This window comes from Peromyscus maniculatus, chromosome 2, assembly GCF_049852395.1.
Source record: "Peromyscus maniculatus bairdii isolate BWxNUB_F1_BW_parent chromosome 2, HU_Pman_BW_mat_3.1, whole genome shotgun sequence".
NCBI classification, from domain to species: domain Eukaryota; kingdom Metazoa; phylum Chordata; class Mammalia; order Rodentia; family Cricetidae; genus Peromyscus; species Peromyscus maniculatus.
Window position 1 is genome coordinate 151396794 of NC_134853.1, and position 23128 is coordinate 151419921.

Sequence of the window (23128 nt, forward strand, 5' to 3'; positions counted from 1 at the left end):
CCAAGCACACACAAGATACACATATACAGAGCAGGCCACATACAAATAAAGATGGATAATGCTAGGAAAACCATTTTCTGTTTTAAAGAAAAAGAAATGGGCCTGGTAAAATGGCTCAGTGGTAAGGGACTTGCTACCAAGCCTGTCCAACCGAGTTTGGTCCCTGGGACCCGCACGGTGGAAGGAGAGAGCCTATCCACCGCTCCCCACGCAAACATGCATACACTGTGGCAAGCATAAGCGTCCCTCTCATACACACAAAATAAATAAATGTAACAAAAGAAAATTTAAAGAAGTGTTAGACTAATGGTCTAGATTTGATAAATGAAGAACACAATCTGACTCTCTAAGGTCAGTAACAGGAGCAGGACAGGAACTCTGAATCACGCCCACCTGATTTACTCTCCCCCCCCACCCCCCCAAAAAAAAGAAGCTAAAGAAGACAAACCAGCAATTTACCTTCTTTCGATCGTCTTTCCTGTCAAACGCACACTGCTGCTTGCACTGTTCACAAGAATATGGGGGTCCATACTTCTTCTCTGAGTTCGTGCAGCGCTGGCATTTATTGCCAATAAATGCTGCAATTATGTTGCAATACTGACAAGGCTTAGGCTTAAAGAGGAGAAAAAGATCAAGTAAGTATATCATAACATACTGGCCCATTTTTCACGGTCGTACGTCCTACTCTGTAGCCCATGACACGTGGCAAACACAGTATTCCCAACATCATGCATTGCCCTACGGTGTTCAAATGAAGCCCAATCCTTAGCGTCATAAAAAAGTAATCCCCATATGATTATAAACTTTTTAAATAAATAAAATAACAAATAACCAAAGCTCATTAGTGTCTATGATGAAACTTCAACAACAAAAATCCAATAGAACATAGTTTGAGGCCAGCTTGGGAGATACATGAGACATTGTCTCAGAAAAACAAAAACAGACCAAGCATGGTGGCACACGCCTTTAATTCGGCACTCAGGAGGCAGAGTCAGGTGGATCTCTGAGTTCCAGGCCAGCCTGGTCTACAGAACGAGTTTCAGGACGGCCAGAGCCAGACAGCGAGACCCTTGATGCAAAACAACAAACACCAGCCCAAGAGACGGCTCAGTGGGCAAAGGTGCCTGCCAACCCCAGAACAGAGGCAGGAAAGCCAACTCCACAGAGCTCCTCAGACATTCACACGCATGCGTGCCAATAAGCAATATTCAGGAAGGCAGGCAGGAAAGCAGGGAGAAAGGAAGGGAAAGGGAAGGTGGGGGCGGGGGGGGGGGGGGGGAGGTAAAGGTGTGTATGTGTGTGTGTGTGTGTGTGTGAGAGAGAGAGAGAGAGACTTTAAAACTTTTAATGTATATGGGTGTTTGCATATATGTATGTGCATTACCTGGGTACACTGCATGCAGATGAGAGAAAGGGGTGTCAGATCCCCGGAAATGGAGTTACACGTGGTTGTCAGCCACCGTATGAGTAGCTGGGAACTGAGCCCCGCTGAACCAAGCACTCTCCACCACTGAGCCCTCACTCCGCCCTGGAAGGCTGGCTTCTAAGAGATCTGAGTACTCACGCCTGTCAGGATTTTGGTCCAGAGAAATCCCACTCACCGTTCCATACAGCTGCACGTTCTGAGCACACTTCTTGCATATTGTATTGGTTTTACTGTTAAAGAAAACAATGAAACAAGACTTCTCTTAGAACACCTGAAACCTTATTCCTCTGAAGTCAAAGGAATTTGTCATTGCTAGGGCGCTAGGGGCTAGGTGATGTATAGACTGGACATTTGATAAACTAATAAGGAAACCCCAGTGTAAAGAGAGAATAAGTTACTTCAGATTTCGCCGCACCCCCACCCCAGGTTGGTATTCTACTCATGTAGCCCACGCTGGCTTCAAACTCACTATGCAGCTGAGAACAGCTTTGACTTCCTGTGCGGGAGGGCTCCAGACGTGAGACCACCGTGCCCAGCTTTCATCATAACATCTGTAAGTATCCCTAAATAAAACTAAAAGGCCCTCAAAACATGGTGTTACACTGAGGTGAAATACCAGAAAAGAAGTGAATTCTCTCTACTTCAGATGAGTATCTGAAACATTTTAAGGTGAGGAATCAGATGTGTGTGTCTGGGATATGAACTCAAGACTACACTCTCTGTTGTAAGGACGAGTATGAAAAGCAGACACAGGGAAATAGATGCTATGGACAAACACTTAATCTATGATTTCTCTAAGTTAGCCACTGACCAGATAAACACTTCGTTTGCGTTGTGAAGATCTAAAGGTCATGATATGACCAAAGTGCTCGAACTAAGCAATCTGCCTACAGAAACTCCATCTTCAGATAAAGCCAAATTAGCCATAGTGGCACATGCCTTTAATCCCACTACTCAGGGTCAGAGGCCAGCCTGGTCTACATAGCAAGTTCCAGGCCAGCCAGGGCTACAGAGTAAAAGTATGTCTCTCACACACACACACACACTCTAACCCTTTATACAAAAGAATGTTTGATTGATATATAAAGACATATTAAATGGTGTGAGACCAAAATAAAAACTGAGTCATTTATTTTGCCATACCGTTTCTAGGGAGGGGACCATAAAGTTCAAAGAGAAAACAACAAGGTAGGCACAGCGGTGCACGTCTTTAATCCCAGCTCTTGGGAGGCAGAGGCAGATGATCTCTGAGTTTGGGGCCAGCCTGGTCTACAGAGTGAGTTCCAGGACAGTCAGAATTACACAGAGTAACCCTGTCTTAAAAAGAGAGAGTCAGGCCTGGCGATGGTGGGGGCATGCCTTTAATCCCAGAACTTGGGAGGCAGAGGCAGGCGGATCTCTGTGAGTTCGAGGCCAGCCTGGGCTACCAAGTGAGTTCCAGGAAAGGCACAAAGCTACACAGAGAAACCCTGTCTCGAAAAACCAAAAGAAAAGAAGAGAGAGAGAGAGAAAAGAAAGAAAAGAACAAAAAGAAAAATTAAACACCTCAGAGTCGAGAACATTTAAATTAAACTGAAACTCAGGACATGGTGGTGTGGGTCTGTAATCCCAGTGAGGCCGTATGGACATAGCTGATAGACCACTTGCCTACCATATGTAAGGCCCTGAGTTTGATCCCAAGCATTCAAAAAGAAAAAAGAAGGAGGAAGAGGAGGAGGAGGAGATGATATGCAAACCAAAATTTGCCGGGGCAATTTTTAACTATCTGCACGTATGTGTGTGTCTTCCGTGTTGGTAAGTACGTGTGAGAGCAGGGGCGAGCAGGGGCCCTCAGGGGGCCCTCATTTCCTGGAGTTACAGTTTGTTTTTGTACACAGGTCTTACTATATAGCTTTAGTGGTTGGCCTGTAACTCACTATGCAGACCAGTGCTGCAATTAAAGGACTGCCAGTATCTTATCGTGTGTAGGAGGTGGGTGTTGAGAGAGACAGGGTCTCTCTCTGAGTGCTGGGATTAAAGGTGTGTGCTCAATCAGCCTGCTTAAATGTTTACAGTCACATGTCATTCACTTTTCAGATCCTTGATCATTTCACATGTGGTGTTTATTTGAGGCAGGGTCTCACCGGTCCCTGTGACTACAGACCGGCACCTCCACATGCTCTGCTCCCACTTCTCTTTCAAAGTGGCAGGAAATTGCACTAATAAAATAAAAATCTAAGCAGAAAATGGGTAATATACATGCACACTATATACCCGTTAATATACAGGAAACTATATAATCTGTGTATAATGTAATTGACTACAAATCTGTATGCTCTAGGTGGGTGCCGTGGTGAATGCCTTTGATCTCAGCACTATGGAGACACAGGGAAGTGAATCTCTGGGCATTAAGACCATCCTGGAACTGAAGAGATGGTTCTGGTTAAGAGCACTTTCTCTATTTCCAGAGGACCTGAGTTCAGTTCCCAGTACCCACGTAGGGTGGCTCACTACCACCTTTCACTCCAGCTCCAGGGGCATCTGATACCTCTAGCTTTTACTGGAACCTGAACTCACAAATGCACTTAATAAAAATAAAACTTAAAAAAAAAAAAAGACTATTCTAGTCTACATAGTAAGATCTCATCCAAAAAACTACAATTAATTATAATTATAGCCCTATGTGTACATGAAATGCAAGAAGAAACTTTAAGAAATAAGTCTATTTGCATTTTTTTAAAATTTTATTTGTTTTGGTTTCTTGAGAAAGGGTTTTTCTGTGTAGCCCTAGCTGTCCTGGAACTCACTCTTTAGACCAGACTGGTCTTGGACTCAGAGATCCCCGTCTCTGCCTCCTGAGCACTGGGATTAAAGACCTGTGCCTCTACGCTTGGCATTTATTTTTTATTTTTTGGTTTTTCCAGACCAGGCTGGCCTTGAACTCACAAAGATCCACCTGCCTCTGCCTCCTGAGTGCTGGGACTAAAGGCGTGCGCCACCACCGCCCAGCCTTGGCCTATTTTTTTTTTAATGTTACTATTTTTTAAAATGTGTGTTCTAGCTTGGCCATGGTGGCACATGCCTTTAATCCCAGCCCTAGAGTGGCTGAAGATAAAGACTGTCTCAAATTGAAAGCTAGCCTGGGCTACTGTCTCAAATACACTAAAAACAAAACAGCGAGAAAAACAAAAACCTCTTTCCCGGCCAACCAGAACTCTACCTCTCCTGCTGGTACTCAGTCCTGCAGTAGGTGCACTTCACAACAGGGTGAGCAATCCGGCATTCCTGAAACGAAAGGAGGTGATGATTTGGAAAGGCACTGGGGAGTGGAAAGAGCCAACAACAGGAAGCAGCCGAGCTGGGTATTAACTATCCCTTAGCACAGCCACTACACTTGAAGTGAGTCATTTAACTTTCTGGACCTGATTTTCCTCCTCTGTAATAGCTGCATCACTTCCCTGCTGTTGGTGTGGGAGTAAGAATTTGTATGAACTACTCATAAATTGTAAAACAAATATATGCATGAATAAAGCTCCAGATTGGTAACCAGTCTCCAGATTCCAGGGCTGGTTATCTGCCACTGTGGGATACCAAGAAGGATAACCGGGGAGTGGGGGTGAGGGGTATGAAGGCAACAGATTAAAGTCGTTTTGTTTATAGAACTTCCTTTTTAAAAAGAGAGAAAAAAAAAAAAAAAAAGCCAGGCTTGTTGACGCATGCCTTTGATACGATCACTTGGGAGGCAGAGGCAGGCGGATCTCTGCGAGTTCCAGGGCTGCCCGAGCTTCAAGTGAGACCCTGTCTCGAAAACAAACAAAAAGAAAAATATACATAATAGTTTTTATGTCCAAAGGATACTGTAACATTGTCTTTCAGACTCGGTAAACACGAGTGGCTGAGGGAAAGAGGTAAACATTTTTTTCTTTCTTTTTTTGTGAGCGACACACATCAGACACATTCTGAGATATCTGAGAACTCGTCAACCGCCACTTCACACGAGCTTGGTGACTTAATTGTTGCTCTAGTCACTTGAACAAAGTGGGATGAAGAAACAAATAAAAACATTGGCATTTCAGGGGTTAAAAAAATGGTTAGGCTACCAACTAGGTGTTAAAAGGTCATCTGATTCGTGTGTTCCAAGGCTACGCTGGTGAATTCTTTTCATTTTCCCTAGTAAAGCCTTGCCACCTCCAACTTTGAGACTGGCTGAAAAGTACCCATGAAGTGTCCGAGTTCGAGACACTCCTCACAGGCAGCACCCGACTCCGGGGTTCAAATCTCAGGAGGGACAAGGGAGGTCCCTGGGCCCTCCTTCTGCACCCAGGGCGATCACGGCAGGAGAGAAGGCGGTCCAGGCAGATCTTGCCGGGGGCCAGTCGGGGACAAACAAGAGACTCGCCGTCCCCTCCCGAGACCCCACCGGGTCCAAGAAGAGAACCCCGCCGTTGCTAAGCACCGGGACACGCCGGCTGCCAGGGCCTGGACTCGGCCCCGGGCTCCCCCACGTGCCCCGCAGTCCCGGAACAGCGGAGCGCCGTGCCTCGGCGAAGCGGGCCGGCCACACCCTGCCCGAGGGGACCCCGGCGGGCGTCCTCGCAGGACCGAGAAAGTCCGAGCCGCGCCCGGAGCGTCCCCAGCTCCCGGCCGCCGCCCCAGCCCGCGCACCTTGCACAGCTGCTGCCCCTGAGACAGCGCCTCGAAGGGGAAGCGCTGGTGGCACTTGGTGCAGGCGTAGAGCGCCGCCATGTCCGGCCCGGGCCGTGCTCACCGCCGCCCCGCCCGCCGGCCCGCCGCTTTATCTGACAGTCTCAGGCACAACCTGGCGGCGGCGGCCGGCGGCGGGCTGCGGAGGGCGGGCGGGCGAGGGCGGGCCGCCGGCGCGGGGGCGGGCTCTCCGGTGCTGAGCGGCCGTTCGCTGGTCCGCCTAGACGTCGATCAGGCGGCAGGGGGCGGAACGTGGGGTTCCCGACCGCTCTGATTCGGTCTAGATTGGGCTACGCCACTGTGACGCTCTGAGCCGCGATTATGTAAAGCGCAGTCACGCGGGGGCGCCGCCTGAAGACAGCGTCTTCCGACCCCGGGAATCGCGGAAGCTCCCTGGCTCCGCCCACTCTCCCGCGGCGGCCCCGCCCTCGCCCCGCCTCTCCCGGGCCGCGGGCGCATTCCTGCTTCTCGCGATATTCCGTGGAGTTGTGATGTTTTGGGTTGCCATGGAGCTTCCTGCTGGGCGAAAGAGGGCGGGATCGGGGTGACCGTGCTGCGACGTCGGATTCGAACTCTGCGGCCGCCCTGAGTTTGAACCAGGTGGGCAGCCAAGAAGGAAATTCTATTCTCGGAGCAGGCTGTTTGCTCAGCCCTCTAAGAGGGAAAACAGGATATTAAGATGAGTCTCCTCCGTGGGCTGGAGAGGTGGCGCCGAGGGGCTGCTGCTCTTGCAGAGAGGAGTTTGGTTCCCAGCGGAGAGGTGGCGCCGAGGGGCTGCTGCTCTTGCAGAGAGGAGTTTGGTTCCCAGCACCCGCATCAGGTGGCTCAAACCGCCTGTAACTCCAGCAGCAGGGGTTCCCGATGCCTCTGAACGCTGCAGGCACCTGCCCTCACGTGCATTTGCAGATATTCATACACTAAGTAAAATATAATAGAAAAAGGAATTTGAGGCGTGTAAACAGGGCCTCCATGTTTACACAGCATACGCTTGCTTGTCCAGGGTGTTCCTGGTGCCTCTATTTCTAGCTCCAGATCTCCGCTGTTTTGCTCACCATTTTCATCAGACTGCTCCTTTCATAGTAACCCCTGGCAATGTCCGTTTGAATCATCTCTGTCTCTCCCTCAATACAGAGCTAACTGATCTGTTCCTTCACTACTGCCTAGCACGTATGAGACTTTGGGTTTGGTTTGATAAAAAAAAAAGGGGGGGGGGGAAGGGAGGGGAATAAAATATAGGGAGGGGAGAGAGAGAAAGGAAAAGAAAGTGTTGGTAATCATTCACACAATAAACCTTTTTAAAGATTGATGGATGGTGCCGGGCGGTGGTGGCACACGCCTTTAATCCAAGCACTGGGAGGCAGAGACAGGCGGATCTCTGAGAGTTCAAGGCCAGCCTGGTCTACAGAGCGAGATCCAGGAAAGGCGCAAAGCTACACAGAGAAACCCTGTCTTGAAAAACAAACCAAAAAAAAAAAAAAAAAAAAAAAAAAAAAACAACAACAAAAAGATAGATAGATGGATGGATGTATTTTATGTATTTGGTTTTTCAAGACAGGTTTCACTGTGTGTCCTTAGCTGTCCTGGAAGTCGCTCTATAGACCATGGTGGCCTCAAGCTCAGAGATTCACCTGCCACTGCCTCCCAAGTGCTGAGATTAAAGATGTGTTATTTTTTTTTTTTTTTTTTTTTTTTTTTTTTTGGTTTTTTGAGACAGGGTTTCTCTGTGGAGCTTTGCGCCTTTTCCTGGAACTCACTTGGTAGCCCAGGCTGGCCTCGAACTCACAGAGATCCGCCTGGCTCTGCCTCCCGAGTGCTGGGATTAAAGGCGTGCGCCACCACCGCCCGGCAAAGATGTGTTATTTTTAATTTGAATTTTATGTGTGTGAGTATGTGCACATGAGTGCAGTGCCTATGGAGTCCAGATGGATTCCCCTGGAGCTGGAGTTACAGGCAGTTGTAAGCTACCAGACATGGGTGCTGGGACCAGAACTAGGGTCTTTGGCAGGAAAGTATGCATTCTTAACCACTGAGCCATTTCTCTGGCCACTCAATGAGTAAGTGTTTATTGAGTACTTACTATGTGACGATTCTGGCTTAGGCACACAGTCAGTGAAACAGACATGATCACTGGGCAGTAGTGGCACACGTCTTTAAGCCTGGGCTACACAGAGAAACCCTGTCTCGAAGAAAAAAAAAAAACCAATAACAACCACAAAAGCCAAAACCACAGCAAAAAGCAGACATGATCTCTTCCTTGGTTTAGCAAATCAGCCAAAAGGGGCTATGAAAAGTTAAGACAGAATGCAGATTGAGCACAGTAGTAATCCTGTAATCCCGGTACATGGGAGTTAGAGACAGGAGGATCATAAGTTCAAAGTTATCCTTGGATACATACCAAGCTTAAGATACTTGTGATCCAGTCTTTGTTTTTTTTTGGGGGGGGTGGTTGAGACAGGGTTTTCTCTGTGTAGCTTTTGGAGCCTATCCTGGAACTCGCTCTATAGACCAGGCTGGCCTCAACTCACAGAGATCCGCCTGCCTCTGTCTCCCGAGTGCTGGGATCAAAGGCGTGTGCCACCACCTCCTGGCTGTGACCATGACTTAAAAAAAAAAAAAAAAAAAAAAAAAAAAAACGACCAGGCATAGCGGTGCATGCCTTTAATCCCAGCACTGAGGAGGTGGAGACAGGAGGATTACAAATTCAAGATGATCCTCCTTTACACTGTGAATTTGAGGTTAATTTGGCTTCCATAAGACCTTGCCTGGCAACAAGGAAGAGAACAGATTGCCCCAGGCTAGAGTTAATGCCGAGCTAGCATTTTAGGAGTCTCTCACAGTTGTCTAGGCTAGAGGTGATGGTTTAAAGGTTACAGTGGAGAAAAGTCATGGATTCGAGACATATGTGGTGTTAGAATCAGCAGGGTACACAATGGATTCCATTTGGGAGGTGGTGAGGGAAAAGAAGGTATCATGGCCAACATGCCCATCTGCTGTGGCTATCTCTGTATAAATAAAATGCTGATTGGCCAGTAGCCAGGCAGGAAGTATAGGTGGGACAAGCAGAGAAGAGAATTCTGGGCAGAGGAAGGCTGAGTCAGGAGACGTTGTCAGACACTGCCATGACGAGCAACATTGTGGTGGTATTATGTTCCCCAAAATATTGTGCACCCTAATAAACTTATCTGGGGGTCAGAGAACGGAAGAGCCACTAGATACAGAGGTTAGAAAATGGTGGCACTCACACCTTTAATTCTAGCCTTCTAGAGGCATGGATCTCTGTGAGTTCAAGGCTACACTGGAAATGGCCAAGCTTGGTGACTCACGCCTTTAATCCCAGAAAGCAAGCCTTTAAATCCCAGGGAGTGATGATAGGAAGCAGGAAGGTATATAAGGGATGAAGTCCAGAAACTAGAAGCATTTGGCTGGTAAAGCTTTTAGGCTTTTGAGCAGCAGTTCAGCTGAGACCCATTCAGATAAGGACTCAGAGGCTTCCAGTCTGAGGAAACAGGATCAGCTAAGAAACTGGCGAGGTGAGGTGGCTGTGGCTTGTTCTGCTTCTCTGATCTTCCAACATTCACCCCAATACCTGACTCAGGTTTGATTTTATTAATAAGAACTTATTATTAATAAGGTTCATGCTATACAACATGTAACATACTGGTAAGCCACGAGCCATGTGGCAAGGTATAGATTAATAGAAATGGGTTAATTTAAGATATAAGAACAGCTAGCTAGAGGCCTGAGCCATTAGGCCAAACAGTTTAAATAACATAAGCGTCTGTGTGTGTATTTTATAAGTGGGCTGTGGGACGGCCGGGGCTTGGCGGGAGCTGGAGAGAAACGCTCCAGCTATACCCATCTAAGAGTGCTGTGGTACTTGTGGCAAAGGGAAGATTAGAGAGGTAACTTTAGTGCCAACCCAAAAAAGATTTTGACATGATAAACCCTAGATCACATGGGACGTCCATGGAGAGACTATCTACTTAGTAGATTCTTTCATTTTTTTTAAAAAAGATTTTATTTATTTTATATGTATATGAGTGTTTTTCTTACATGTATATAGGTGCTTCATGAGTATGCCTGGTCTCCAAGGAGGCCAGAAGAGGATGTTGGATCCCCTGGACCTAGAGTTACAGTAATCTGTGAGCCACTTCATTGGGTGCTGAGAATTGAACCTGGGTCCTCTGCTAGAACAACAAGTGCTCTCGACTGCTGAGCCATCCCTCCAGCTCCAGTTCAGGAGCTCTTTAAATCTCTTATAAGTGAGATGGAGACGGAAGGGGTTGTTTTTTTTATTTTTTCAGTGCTAGGGACCAAGCCCAAGGTCTCGTACACAGGAGGCTCCCAACCCCTTTAGTAATCCCCAGCCAGAGATAGGTGTGTGTGTGTGTGTGTGTGTGTGTGTGTGTGTGTGTGTGTGTGTGTGTGTGTGTGTGTTGAGGCAGGGTCTCATGTATTCCAGGCTCACCTCAAACTCTATGTAGTCGAAGATGACCTCTGAGCCAGGCAGTGGTGGCACACACCATGAGATTGAGGCCATCCTGGTCTACAGAGCAAGTTCCAGGACAGCTAGAGCTTTTACTCAGAGAAACCCTGTCTCAAAACAACAACAAAAATCAATAACAACAAAATAAAAAACAAAACCAAAAACATACAGTGACTTCTGATTTCCTTGCCTCTAAGTACTGAGACCACAGGCCTTAGTCACTATGCTCAGGCTATATGGTGCTGGGGGTCAAACCTAGGGCTCCATGCAGTTAGGCAAGCATTCTTCCACTGAGCTACATTCCCCAAGTCTTTGTTTTTAATGTGTATAAGTGTTTTGCCTGCATGTATGCATGCCTCTATACCATATGTTTGCCTAGTGCCCTTGGAGACCAGGAGAGGGTGTTGGTTCCCCCGAAGTTACAGACAGTTGTGACCCACTATAATCATGTTAGGACTCAAACCTGGGTCCTTTGTAAGGGCAACAAGTGCTCTAAAGTGCTGAGCTATCTCTCTAGCCCCTGAAAGATAGAGTTTTGAGGGGCTTATCAATCTGCATGTGGAATTTAATGTCCTGAAACTAAATAAGACCTTGGAATCATAGAAGGAATCATAGAATCATAAAATCGCAGAAGCAAAAGTAACTCTATCCAACTGTTAGAGGTCCAGCTGGAGAGGAGACACCCACAGAGGAGCTGTGAGTAAGATGCAGCAAGGGCTGGAGAGATGGCTCAGTGGTTAAGAGCACTGGCTGGTCTTCCAGAGGACCTGGGTTCAATTCCCAGCACCCACAGGGCAGCTCACACCTGTCTGTAACTCCAGTTCCAGGAGATCTGACACCTTCACACTAATGCACATAAAATAAGTTAAGAAGAAGATGATGCAGAAAGAGATGTTAGTTGGTTTTACAGAGTCCAGAAGACATCAGACTCTGCCTCAGAACAACGAAACAAAAGGTCGGTCAGAGTCCAGGAGAACAGCAAGAGATATCAGTCAACCTTGTTAACAGCTACTTGGAGGCTGAACTGAGATAGCGCCTGATGTTTTCCGGCCTGGCCTGTGTTTGCTAAATGTCTAGGCTGTCAAAGTTTGACCTTACCCATCCTGTCTTGTTTTGTCTTGTGACTGGGTCTCACTATGTTCTGGCTGACCTGGAACTTGCTCTGTAGACCAGGGTGGCCTCTAACTCACAGAGATCTGCCTGCTTCCTCCTTCTTTTCCTGTATGGTGGGACTAAAGATGTACACCACCACACCCAGCCTCTCTGTGTCTTTAGCAACAATGGCTGGATGTACCGTTGAGGAAACTGGCGGAAAAAGGTTTTATTGGTTTTGTTCAGAGAGGCAAGATAAAAGGGTAAAGAAAGCAAATACCAAGCCAGATGTGGTCATTCTTGTCTGTAATCTCAGGAGGCTGAAGCGGGATCATGGTGAGTTTGGTGCCAGCCTGGGATATTTTGCAAAACCCTGTCCTAAAAAAATAAAAATATAGCAGGGTGGTGGTGGCACACTCATTTAATCCCAGCACTCAGGAGGCAGAGACAGGCAGATGTCTGTGAGTGTGAGGCCAGCTTGGTCTACAAAGTGAGTTCCAGGACAGCCGGGGCTACACAGGGAAAACCTGTCTCAAAAAAACAAAAATAAAACAAAACAGAAACAAAAAGATTGGATTGAGTGTATGACTCCATTGATACAGTGCCTGCCTAGCTTGAAACCCTGCATTGATCCTCAGTACCTAATAAATTGGGAGTAGTAGTACTCAGGAAGTAGAGGCAGTAGGATCAGAAGTCCAAGATCATCCTCAGGTGAGAGTTCAAAGGCAACCTGAGTGGGACACCATGTCTCTGAATAAACACCTGTCCAGTGACAGGTCAGTGAGTGAATACATCGTTTGGGGTCCAGGTACCATGAAAATTCAGAGGGGAGACCTTCAGCTTCCAGTAGGTCAGCAATTCCAAGCTTCAAGCTTTACATCCTTAGTCACAGTTTCGAGAAAGTCATCATATTAAAGAGGGTGGGTCTCAGGTGGAAGACAACGACTTGATGGAAATCACAACTGGTGAGCTAGGCATAGTAGCATGAGGGACTATAACTTCAGCACTGGGGAAGCTGAGGATGGTGAGTTCAAGATCAGCCTGGGGCTGTATAGCAAGGTCCCTATCTCAGAAAAAAATACATGTATATATACATATATTGTATACATACACATATATACATACACGTATATATTAGGGCCTGGTGATGCAAAGTTCGTAACACCATCCACTACAGAGGCTTGAGGAGGACTGACCCTGGAGTTGGTGGCACACAATTTCAATGCCAGCACACTGGAGGCTGATGCAGGAGAGTTGCAGGCCAGTCAGGACTATAGACTGAGTTCAAGAAACTCTAGGCAGCTTAATGAGACCCTGTCTCAAAATGAAAAATGAAACAAACACCCTAGTGTGGCAGTGCATGCCCGGAATCCCATCCATCAGGACTCAGAGGCACTTGGATCCCTGTATGTTGGAGGCCAGCCTTGGCTACACAGCAAGTTCCTGGTGTCAAAATAGACGCTCCAATTATAGAGGCGATCAGCCACCCCTTATATCCTGTCTAGCACCTTCTTTAATCTGTTAAGCTCAGAAATCCCTCCCCTCTAAAGTGTATAAAAATATGGGATTCTAGGTACTTGTAGATTTCCATACCCACCCCCCAGGTTCTCCGGCCCAGGGTCCTAGACGTTACTAAATGATATTTTGCCTGAACTCCATCTCAGCATATCTCTCTACTGAACCTGAGAAAAATCTGAATTACTTAAAGGATCACGCCATCCAGGACTACATTGCAAGTTCCAGACCAGCCAGAACTATAAACCCAGATGAGGAGGTGAAAGATCCCAGCATACTAGCTTAGCCTAACGCCATTTCAAGTAAGGTCTAAAAAGCGCAGGGTGTCTGCAGCCGGCCTCCTGGCCCCAGAAAAGGGTACTAAAGGTCAGAAAAACAGCTTGGAGCCAGACAGCAGGCGTGTCAAGCTCGGGGAAAAACCACGAGCTGCCCTGAGTTTGAACCCGGCCTCATTTGAATCGTCCAATCAGAGCCCTGTAAACCATGAGCTGCCCTGAGTTTGAACCCGCCCTCCTCGTGCTCCTGCTGCCCGACCCTATAAAAACCCTCCGCTCCAGCCCGGGGGCGCGCCAGTCTCTTGAGCTTCTTGAGGGACTGTGTTGCCCCGGGTACCCGTGTTCCTGAATAAAGCCTCTTGCTGTTTGCATCTGACTTGTGGTCTCGTGTGATCTCTGGGCGAGGGTCTCTCCAGAGGGAAGACTGCCTTCGGGGGTCTTTCATTTGGGGGCTCGTCCGGGATCTGAGACCCCACCTCGGGACCACCGACCCACTGTCAGGAGGTAAGCCGGCCTTGGTGTATGTCGTTTCTGTCCTGTCAGAGTGTTGTCTGTTTGCGCGCCTGAATCGGTCTGGAGTCAGTGGGGCTGAAGGAGCTGACGAGCTCGGACTTCGCCACTGCGACCCTGGAAGACGTTCCACGGGTTTCTGAAGTCCCCTTCTGGGGCACGGGAAGTCCCCTTCGGGGGCACGGGAAGTCCCCTTCGGGGGCACGGAAAATGTTGTCGGTTTGTCTGAATGTTAAATGTTATCTGTTTGCGCGCCTGAATCGGTCTGGAGTCAGTGGGGCTGAAGGAGCTGACGAGCTCGGACTTCGCCACTGCGACCCTGGAAGACGTTCCACGGGTCTCTGAAGTCCCCTTCTGGGGCACGCGAAGTCCCCTTCGGGGGCACGGAAATTGTTGTCGGTTTGTCTGAATGTTAAATGTTATCTGTTTGCGCGCCTGAATCGGTCTGGAGTCAGTGGGGCTGAAGGAGCTGACGAGCTCGGACTTCGCCACTGCGACCCTGGAAGACGTTCCACGGGTCTCTGAAGTCCCCTTCGGGGGCACGGGAAGTCCCCTTCTGGGGCACGGGAAGTCCCCTTCGGGGGCACGGGAAGTCCCCTTCGGGGGCACGGGAAGTCCCCTTCTGGGGCACGGGAAGTCCCCTCTGGGGCACGGTTTTTCGGGGCCACCCCCGTATCAGAAGGATACGTGGTGCTGGCAGGGGGCGGAGAATTCAAACACTCCGTGTCCCCATCTGAGTTTTTGCTTTCGGTTTTACACCGGAGCCGCGCAGCGAAAATGTTTCTTGTTTGTGGTGTCGGTTTGTTTTGCGTTCTTTGTCTAATCCTTCTCCATCCAGGCGCGGCGCCTCCTGTAACGGTGCCAGCCGCGACCACCTCAGCGGCTGCGCTCGCGGCGCCTCCTGTCATGGCGCCAGCCGCGATCCCGGCGGCTGCGCTCCCGGCGCCTCCTGTCATGGCGCCAGCCGCGACCACCTCAGCGGCTGCGCTCGCGGCGCCTCCTGTCATGGCGCCAGCCGCGACCACCTCAGCGGCTGCGCTCGCGGCGCCTCCTGTCATGGCGCCGGCCGCGATCCCGGCGGCTGCGCTCTCGGCGCCTCCTGTCATGGCGCCGGCCGCGACCACCTCAGCGGCTGCGCTCGCGGCGCCTCCTGTCATGGCGCCAGCCGCGATCCCGGCGGCTGCGCTCTCGGCGCCTCCTGTCACGGCGCCGGCCGCAACCCCGGCGGCTGCGCTCTCGGCGCCTCCTGTCATGGCGTCGGCCGCAACCCCGGCGGCTGCGCTCACGGCGTCTCCTGTCATGGCGCCAGCCGCGATCCCGGCGGCTGCGCTCCCGGCGCCTCCTGTCATGGCGCCAGCCGCGATCCCGGCGGCTGCGCTCGCGGCGCCTCCTGTCATGGCGCCAGCCGCGATCCCGGCGGCTGCGCTCTTGGCGCCTCCTGTCATGGCGCCGGCCGCGACCACCTCAGCGGCTGCGCTAGCGGCGCCTCCTGTCACGGCGCCAGCCGCGATCCCGGCGGCTGCGCTCGCAGCGCCTCCTGTCATGGCGCCGGCCGCGATCCCGGCGGCTGCGCTCGCGGCGCCTCCTGTCATGGCGCCGGCCGCGATCCCGGCGGCTGCGCTCTCGGCGCCTCCTGTCATGGCGCCGGCCGCGACCACCTCAGCAGCTGCGCTCGCGGCGCCTCCTGTCATGGCGCCGGCCGCAACCCCGGCGGCTGCGCTCGCGGCGCCTCCTGTCATGGCGCCGGCCGCGATCCCGGCGGCTGCGCTCGTGGCGCCTCCTGTCATGGCGCCAGCCGCGACCACCTCAGCGGCTGCGCTCGCGGCGCCTCCTGTCATGGCGCCGGCCGCGATCCCGGCGGCTGCGCTCACGGCGTCTCCTGTCATGGCGCCGGCCGCGGCCCTTCCAACGGCTGCGTTCACGGCACCTCCTGTCACGGTGCCAGCCGCAACCACCTCAGCGGCTGCGCTCGCGGCGCCTCCTGTAACGGCGCCGGCCGCGATCCCGGCGGCTGCGCTCTCGGCGCCTCCTGTCACGGCGCCGGCCGCGACCACCTCAGCGGCTGCGCTCGCGGCGCCTCCTGTCATGGCGCCAGCCGCGATCCCGGCGGCTGCGCTCGTGGCGCCTCCTGTCATGGCGCCGGCCGCAACCCCGGCGGCTGCGCTCGCGGCGCCTCCTGTCATGGCGTCGGCCGCAACCCCGGCGGCTGCGCTCACGGCGTCTCCTGTCATGGCGCCGGCCGCGACCACCTCAGCGGCTGCGCTCGCGGCGCCTCCTGTCATGGCGCCAGCCGCGATCCCGGCGGCTGCGCTCGCGGCGCCTCCTGTCATGGCGCCAGCCGCGGCCCTTCCAACGGCTGCGTTCACGGCGCCTCCTGTCACGGCGCCAGCCGCGATCCCGGCGGCTGCGCTCGCGGCGCCTCCTGTCACGGTGCCAGCCGCGACCACCTCAGCGGCTGCGCTCGCGGCGCCTCCTGTCATGGGGCCAGCCGCGATCCCGGCGGCTGCGCTCTCGGCGCCTCCTGTCACGGCGCCGGCCGCGACCTTCCCAGCGGCCGCTCCCCCCATGATGACCCCGCTCGCTGGGGACTCGGAGGAAAAAGAAAAACAGAGAGTTTTCCTGGAGGCCTGGAAGCAGGTTCCGGGCGATGACGGGAGGCCAACCCAACTCCCAAATATCATCGATGCCGCCTTTCCCTTGACCCGCCCAGACTGGAACTTCAATACACCTGAAGGTAGGGAGCATCTACGTCTCTATCGCCAGTTGCTTTTAGCGGGTCTCCGAGCGGCCGCCAGAAGGCCTACCAATTTGGCTCAGGAAAGGAAAAAAAAAAAAAAAAGGAAAGGAAAGAGAAAGGAAAGGAAAGGAAAGGAAAGAAAAAGGAAAGGAAAGGAAGAATCACCCGCTGCATTTTTAGAGAAGCTGAAGGAGGCTTATAGGATGTACACTCCGTATGATCCAGATACCAGTCTAGCTCAGATATCCGAACCAAATTGCAGCGGTTGGAAAGTTTGCAAGCGCTAGGCTTGCCAGATTTATTAAAGGAAACAGAGAAAGTGTTCAGTAAGAGAGAAACTCTTGAGGAGAATGAGAAAAGGAGATGGCAGAAACGTGAGGAAAGGGACAAGAAAACAACATAGGGAGATAAAAAAGGTTTTGGCCACCGTTGTGTCTCAGGGACAGCAGAGAGAGGGAGATAGGTTGGGAGAGCGAAGGAGGCCACCCCTTGATAAAGATCAATATGCTTACTGTAAGAAGAAGGGACCAAGAGTCACAGGTCCTAAAGGAGACCCCCTACAAATCCTTGCCCTCAGTTTAGAGGAAGAATACCGTTTGTTTGAGGCAGAACCCACGGAGAAGTCACCTGAGGAGCTACAGAACTGGCTGAGGGAGTTTCCTCAGGCCTGGGCAGAGACTGGGGGCTTGGGGTTGGCATGCGATCAGCCACCGCTGATGATCTCACTAAAGGCCTCCGCGACTCCCGTTTCAATCAGACAATACTCAATGTCACGGGAAGCTCATGAGGGGATCAAGCTCCATATTCGGAGGCTCCTGGACCAAGGGGTGTTAAAGCCCTGCCAGTTACCTTGGAACACCCCTCTCTTGCCTGTTAAGAAACCGGGGACAGGAGACGATAATCTCCATCCCCCCTCCTCGAAACCCCCACCAAGTTCGAGAATTCCTGGATACGGCTGGGTACTGCCGCCTTTGGATTCCTGGCTTTGCCGAACTGGCAGCCCCATTATACCCCCTCACTAAACCAGGGACCATGTTCCAATGGGAAGAGAAACATCGGAAAGCGTTTCAACAGATCAAAAAGGCCTTACTCGAGGCCCCGGCTCTGGGTCTGCCAGATCTAACCAAGCCCTTTGAGCTGTTTGTGGATGAGAACTCAGGTGTTGCCAAGGGGGTACTGATGCAAAGACTGGGACCTTGGAGGAGACCTGTAGCGTACTTGTCCAAGAGATTGGACCCGATGGCTACAGGATGGCCTCCATGCCTCCGCATGGTGGCAGCCATTGCCGTATTACTCAAAGATGCCGGAAAACTGACTCTGGGACAACCATTGACTGTGCTGGCCTCCCATGCAGTGGAGGCCTTGGTCCGACAACCACCGGACAGATGGCTTTCTAACGCCAGAATGACTAACTATCAGGCCTTACTGCTGGACTCAGACCGGGTAAATTTCGGGACCACAGCCTGAGAGAGACCCCGTGCCCTATAGCCCAGAAGACCATGAGCTAGCAAAGAAAATGGGGGCGGACTGGGAACAAAGAAGACAGGCATTGACCCATTTGAGCAAAAACAAAATAAAGACCTTATTAGACAGAAAAAACACCTGGGCAGTGCTGCTAAACCAGGATCAGGTACTCCAGCAGGTAACTTCCACCTGCCCAGCCTGTGCTCAAGTCAATGCAGAAAAGGTTCATCTAAACAAGGGGGCCCGCCAAAGAGGCCATCGTCCTGGTGTTCATTGGGAAATAGACTTTACAGAAGTAAAACCTGGACTCTATCTCCTGGTCTTCGTGGACACCTTTTCTGGATGGATCAAGGCATTTCCAACCAAGAATGAGACGGCTAACGTGGTAACAAAGAAACTGTTGGAAGAAATCTTCCCCAGGTATGGGATGCCTCAAATATTGAGGTCGGATAACGGGCCTGCCTTCGTCTCCCAGGTAAGTCAGAAGGTGGCCAAACTATTGGGGGTTGATTGGAAACTCCATTGTACATACCGCCCCCAGAGCTCAGGACAGGTAGAACGAGCTAATAGAACAATTAAGGAGACTCTAACCAAATTAACGCTTGCAACTGGCACTAGAGATTGGGTGCTCCTACTTCCCTTAGCTCTCTATCGAGCCCGAAATACCCCCGGCCCACACGGCCTAACCCCTTTTGAGATCATATATGGGGCCCCACCTCCTGTTGTAAACTTTCTCCATCCTGATATTTCCTCTCTTGCCACCACCCCTACTTTAGAAGCACATCTTCAAGCCCTCCAGTTGGTGCAGAGGGAGGTCTGGAAGCCCCTGGCCAAGGAGACAAGCCGGTGGTGCCCCACCCCTTCCAGATCGGGGACTCCGTTTGGGTCCGACGACACCAGACCAAGAGCCTGGAATCACGGTGGAAGGGGCCCTATACTGTCTTGCTGACCATCCCCACTGCACTCAAGGTCGACGGGATTGCTGCATGGATCCACGCCTCTCATGTGAAGGCTGCCAGGGAACCCGACCCAGCAGGATCCAGAAAGTCAACATGGACAGTGCGCCATACACGAAACCCCTTAAAAATAAGGTTGACCCGCGGCTCCTCTTCCTCCCCCTCCTCTTAATCTCTACCTACCCCCAGGGGACTAGGGCGGCAAAGAGCCCGCACCTAGCTAAGAGGCTCACTTGGCAGGTCATCTCACAAACTGGGGAGACGGTCTGGCAAACGACCGCCTTTCACACCCCCTTTACATGGTGGCCTAACTTACATCCAGATCTCTGCCAATTAGCAGCAGGGTCAGAGGACTGGGACATCCCTACCACTGACCCCATGAACCCCAGAGCACCAGACGTCTGTCAGGATGGTAAGGGAACTTGCAAATGTAGTGACGGGAGATACGGATGTGGCCACCCTGAAGCCAGGGCAGCCCTGTCACAACTATCCTTCTACGTCTGCCCCCGGGATGGTAGGGACAGAAAGCTGATTAGCCAATGTGGGGGTTATGAAAGTTACTTCTGTAAAGCATGGGGATGTGAAGCAACTGGCAATACCTATTGAAAGCCTTCATCCACTTGGGACCTCATTAGGGTAAAAAGGACTACCCAAGGGGAAAGCCGCACATGGCGATTATTGTGTGCTCATAGAACTGTACCTCAGGATAGTCTATCATACACCTAAAGATATCTATGCCCGATATGAAACAGGGGTCCCCCGTATAAAAAGAGAGCCAGTCTCACTAACCCTGGCCCTAATACTAGATGGATCAACTATGGGAGGAATCGCCACCGGAATAGGCACAGGGCGGAATCCACCGCCCTCATGGAAACCAACCAGTTCAGACAACTCCAGGTTGCCATGCATACCGATATCCAGGCACTGGAGGAATCCGTGAGTGCCTTGGAAAAGTCACTCACCTCCCTGTCTGAGGTAGTTCTGCAGAACCGGAGGGGATTAGACCTCCTCTTCCTGCAGGAGGGGGGGTTATGTGCTGCCCTTAGAGAAAAATGTTGCTTCTATGCGGATCATACTGGGGTGGTGAGAGATAACATGGCTAAGTTAAGAAAGAGACCAGAACAGAGACAAGAACTCTTTAAAGAACAGCAGGGGTGGTTTGAAGGATGGTTCGGAAGGTCCCCCTGGCTCACCACCCTCATCTCCACCCTTATAGGGCCCCTTCTGATTTTATTGCTCCTTCTGACGCTCGGGCCCTACATCCTAAACAGACTTGTCCAATTTATCAGGGAACGTGTTTCTATAGTTCAGACCTTGGTATTGACCCAACAATACCAACGACTCAACCAGGTGGAAATGGAGCCACATCCCTATTCTTCCCCATGAATGGAGGATTCCATTCCCTGAGATAAGAAAATGGGGGAATGAAAGATCCCAGCATACTAGCTTAGCCTAACGCCATTTCAAGTAAGGTCTAAAAAGCGCAGGGTGTCTGCAGCCGGCCTCCTGGCCCCAGAAAAGGGTACTAAAGGTCAGAAAAACAGCTTGGAGCCAGACAGCAGGCGTGTCAAGCTCGGGGAAAAACCACGAGCTGCCCTGAGTTTGAACCCGGCCTCATTTGAATCGTCCAATCAGAGCCCTGTAAACCATGAGCTGCCCTGAGTTTGAACCCGCCCTCCTCGTGCTCCTGCTGCCCGACCCTATAAAAACCCTCCGCTCCAGCCCGGGGGCGCGCCAGTCTCTTGAGCTTCTTGAGGGACTGTGTTGCCCCGGGTACCCGTGTTCCTGAATAAAGCCTCTTGCTGTTTGCATCTGACTTGTGGTCTCGTGTGATCTCTGGGCGAGGGTCTCTCCAGAGGGAAGACTGCCTTCGGGGGTCTTTCAGAGGTGCCGTGGTGTCCAGATAGACTCTGCTACCAATACCTGTGCTTCTCATAATCCAGCACCACAAGACCACTCTTTGTGGAAACTGAGGAGTCTTTCGACACATTGGAGCTGAAGTGTGTCATCCAGGGCATCCTCAAGTGGCCACGGGAGAGGCAGTGCCTGAATGAGGACAACCAGCTCCTCAGTGACAGAAAAGCTGGGTGAACATGGCTTCAGTGGGACAGCACAGATCTGTGCTCCAGGAAATGCCTTCAGGAATCCAGAGTCCTGAACGTTAAGGCCTCCTGGCCAGAGCTTCAGTGAGATTGCTGATTGCTTTTTTTTTTTTTTTTTTGACAGGGTTTCTCTGTGTAGCTTTGGCCTTTCCTGGAACTCACTTGGTAGCCCAGGCTGGCCTCGAACTCACAGAGATCCGCCTGGCTCTGCCTCCCAAGTGCTGGGGAGATTGCTTAATGAATAAACAAGTGACATGGGTCTGAGCCCCCGGACCCCAGTATGAAAGGAAAGACTCCTGCAAGTTGCGCTGACCTGCACATACTCTGTGGCAACCCCCACCCCCACCCCGAACACCCATCCTGTCTTAAATACATGTCTAAAAAATTTTGTTTTGGTGTCTGTCTTTCTCTGTGTGACCCAAGCCATTCCAGGCCATGTCCTCCCTGGAAAGGTCTCGCTGTCATGTCCTTTTAGGCTCTGGCTTACCAGGCTGCCTGCTGTACTGTCCAGCTTGGCCCAGCTGCCGCTCAAAGGTACCTCAGGGATGGATGTGGGCTACCCCGAGGGCCAGTGAATTCTCTCTAGATAGTCACAGGAAAAAGGGAGGATTCAGAAGCTGGGCCAGCCGGTCAGGCAAGGTTCAAAAGATACCATCCCCCACGGGGTCATACTCAGGTGACGTTTGCCCTGCTCCATATTTTCCTAGGGGAGGGCCAAAGGCCAGGCACAGAAAAGGTTTTGTGAAGCCTCCATGAGTCCCACCTAAATCCCATGAGGTCTCTTTTTTTTTTTTTTTTTTTTCAGAGCTGAGGACCGAACTCAGGTCCTTGCACTTCCTAGCAAGCACTCTACCACTGAGCTAAATCCCCAACCACCCCCATGTGGCCTCTTGAACTTGTGATCAGGGGTCAAAGATGGTTCCTCTGTCAAAGTCTACGGACTTCTGCTAGCCACTGAGGGACAAAGTGACCCAGAGCTGAAGATCTCTCAGGGCCTCGCCTAGCATGTGGAGGCCGCAGGTTTAATCCTCAGGACGGCCTGCCCTCCAGATTTAATAACACTGGTGACGTGAGTGACATTTGGGAAGCCCTGGGCTATCCTCAGCACAACATAAACCAAGCAGGAGCATGCGCACACACACGCACGCACTTACGTACGCGCACACACACAAAGGTAACTGGCTTCTATAGCTTGAATTCTCAGTACACAACTTAGCAAAAAAAAAACTTTTTCTTCTTCTTCTTCTTTTTCTTCTTCTTCTTCTTCTTCTTCTTCTTCTTCTTCTTCTTCTTCTTCTTCTTCTTCTTCTTCTTCTTCTTCTTCTTCTTCTTCTTCTTCTTTTCCAAGACAGGGTTTCTTTGTGTAGCCCTGGCTTGCCTATAATTCGCTCTGTAGACCAGGCTGGCCTGGAACTCAGAGATCCAACTGCCTCTAACCTCCTGAGTGCTGGGATTAAAGCCAATAAAACGTATTTTTAAATGCTTTTTCAGTTCAAAAAAATTTTTTTGAGTCGGACATGGTGGCATACACTTTTAATCCCAGCACTCAACTCTGAGATTAAAGGCGTGTGCCGTCATGCCTGGTTTAGCAATAAAACTTATTTTAAATTAATTTAAGCTGAATATGGTGGCACATCCCTTAACCTCAGCACTTGAGAGGTTGAAGTGAGTTATATGGTTATAACTATATGGCTATATATAGTGAGTTCCAGAACAGCCAGCGCTATGCAGTGAGACCCAGTCTCAGAAACAACGGTTTTAAAAGAAACGTGAAAATAGCTGGAAGGAAGAAAAGGTCCAGTGAGTGTGGGATAAGAGAGGAGTGCTCTCTCTGTGTGTGTCAATAAAATATATTATATGCATGTATGAAATTGTTACAGAA

General features: G+C 51.0%; 1 protein-coding gene and 1 long non-coding RNA gene across 5 annotated transcripts in view; one reads left to right on the forward strand and one right to left on the reverse strand.

The window, feature by feature from the left end:
• Nucleotides 1-6515, reverse strand: part of Fam76a (family with sequence similarity 76 member A) — a 25535-nt gene extending 19020 nt beyond the window's left edge. Inside the window, exons 1-4 of one of the 4 annotated variants that reach the window (XM_076565323.1) lie at nucleotides 6071-6515; nucleotides 4626-4690; nucleotides 1602-1656; nucleotides 460-612 (exon numbers count right to left, since the gene is read on the reverse strand). In XM_076565323.1, the coding sequence (XP_076421438.1) occupies nucleotides 460-612; nucleotides 1602-1656; nucleotides 4626-4690; nucleotides 6071-6151 (354 nt within the window). In that variant the 5' untranslated portion in view covers nucleotides 6152-6515. The remainder of the gene's footprint in view (nucleotides 1-459; nucleotides 613-1601; nucleotides 1657-4625; nucleotides 4691-6070) is intronic. The other 3 variants (XM_076565322.1, XM_006975607.4, XM_006975608.4) reach the window with 3 other exon arrangements.
• On the forward strand, nucleotides 6426-20282 carry LOC143272008 (uncharacterized). Its single transcript, XR_013049372.1, has 3 exons — nucleotides 6426-6709; nucleotides 13396-13981; nucleotides 18965-20282. It is a non-coding gene; the product is annotated as an uncharacterized LOC143272008 (long non-coding RNA).
• Nucleotides 20283-23128: the final 2846 nt, after the last annotated feature.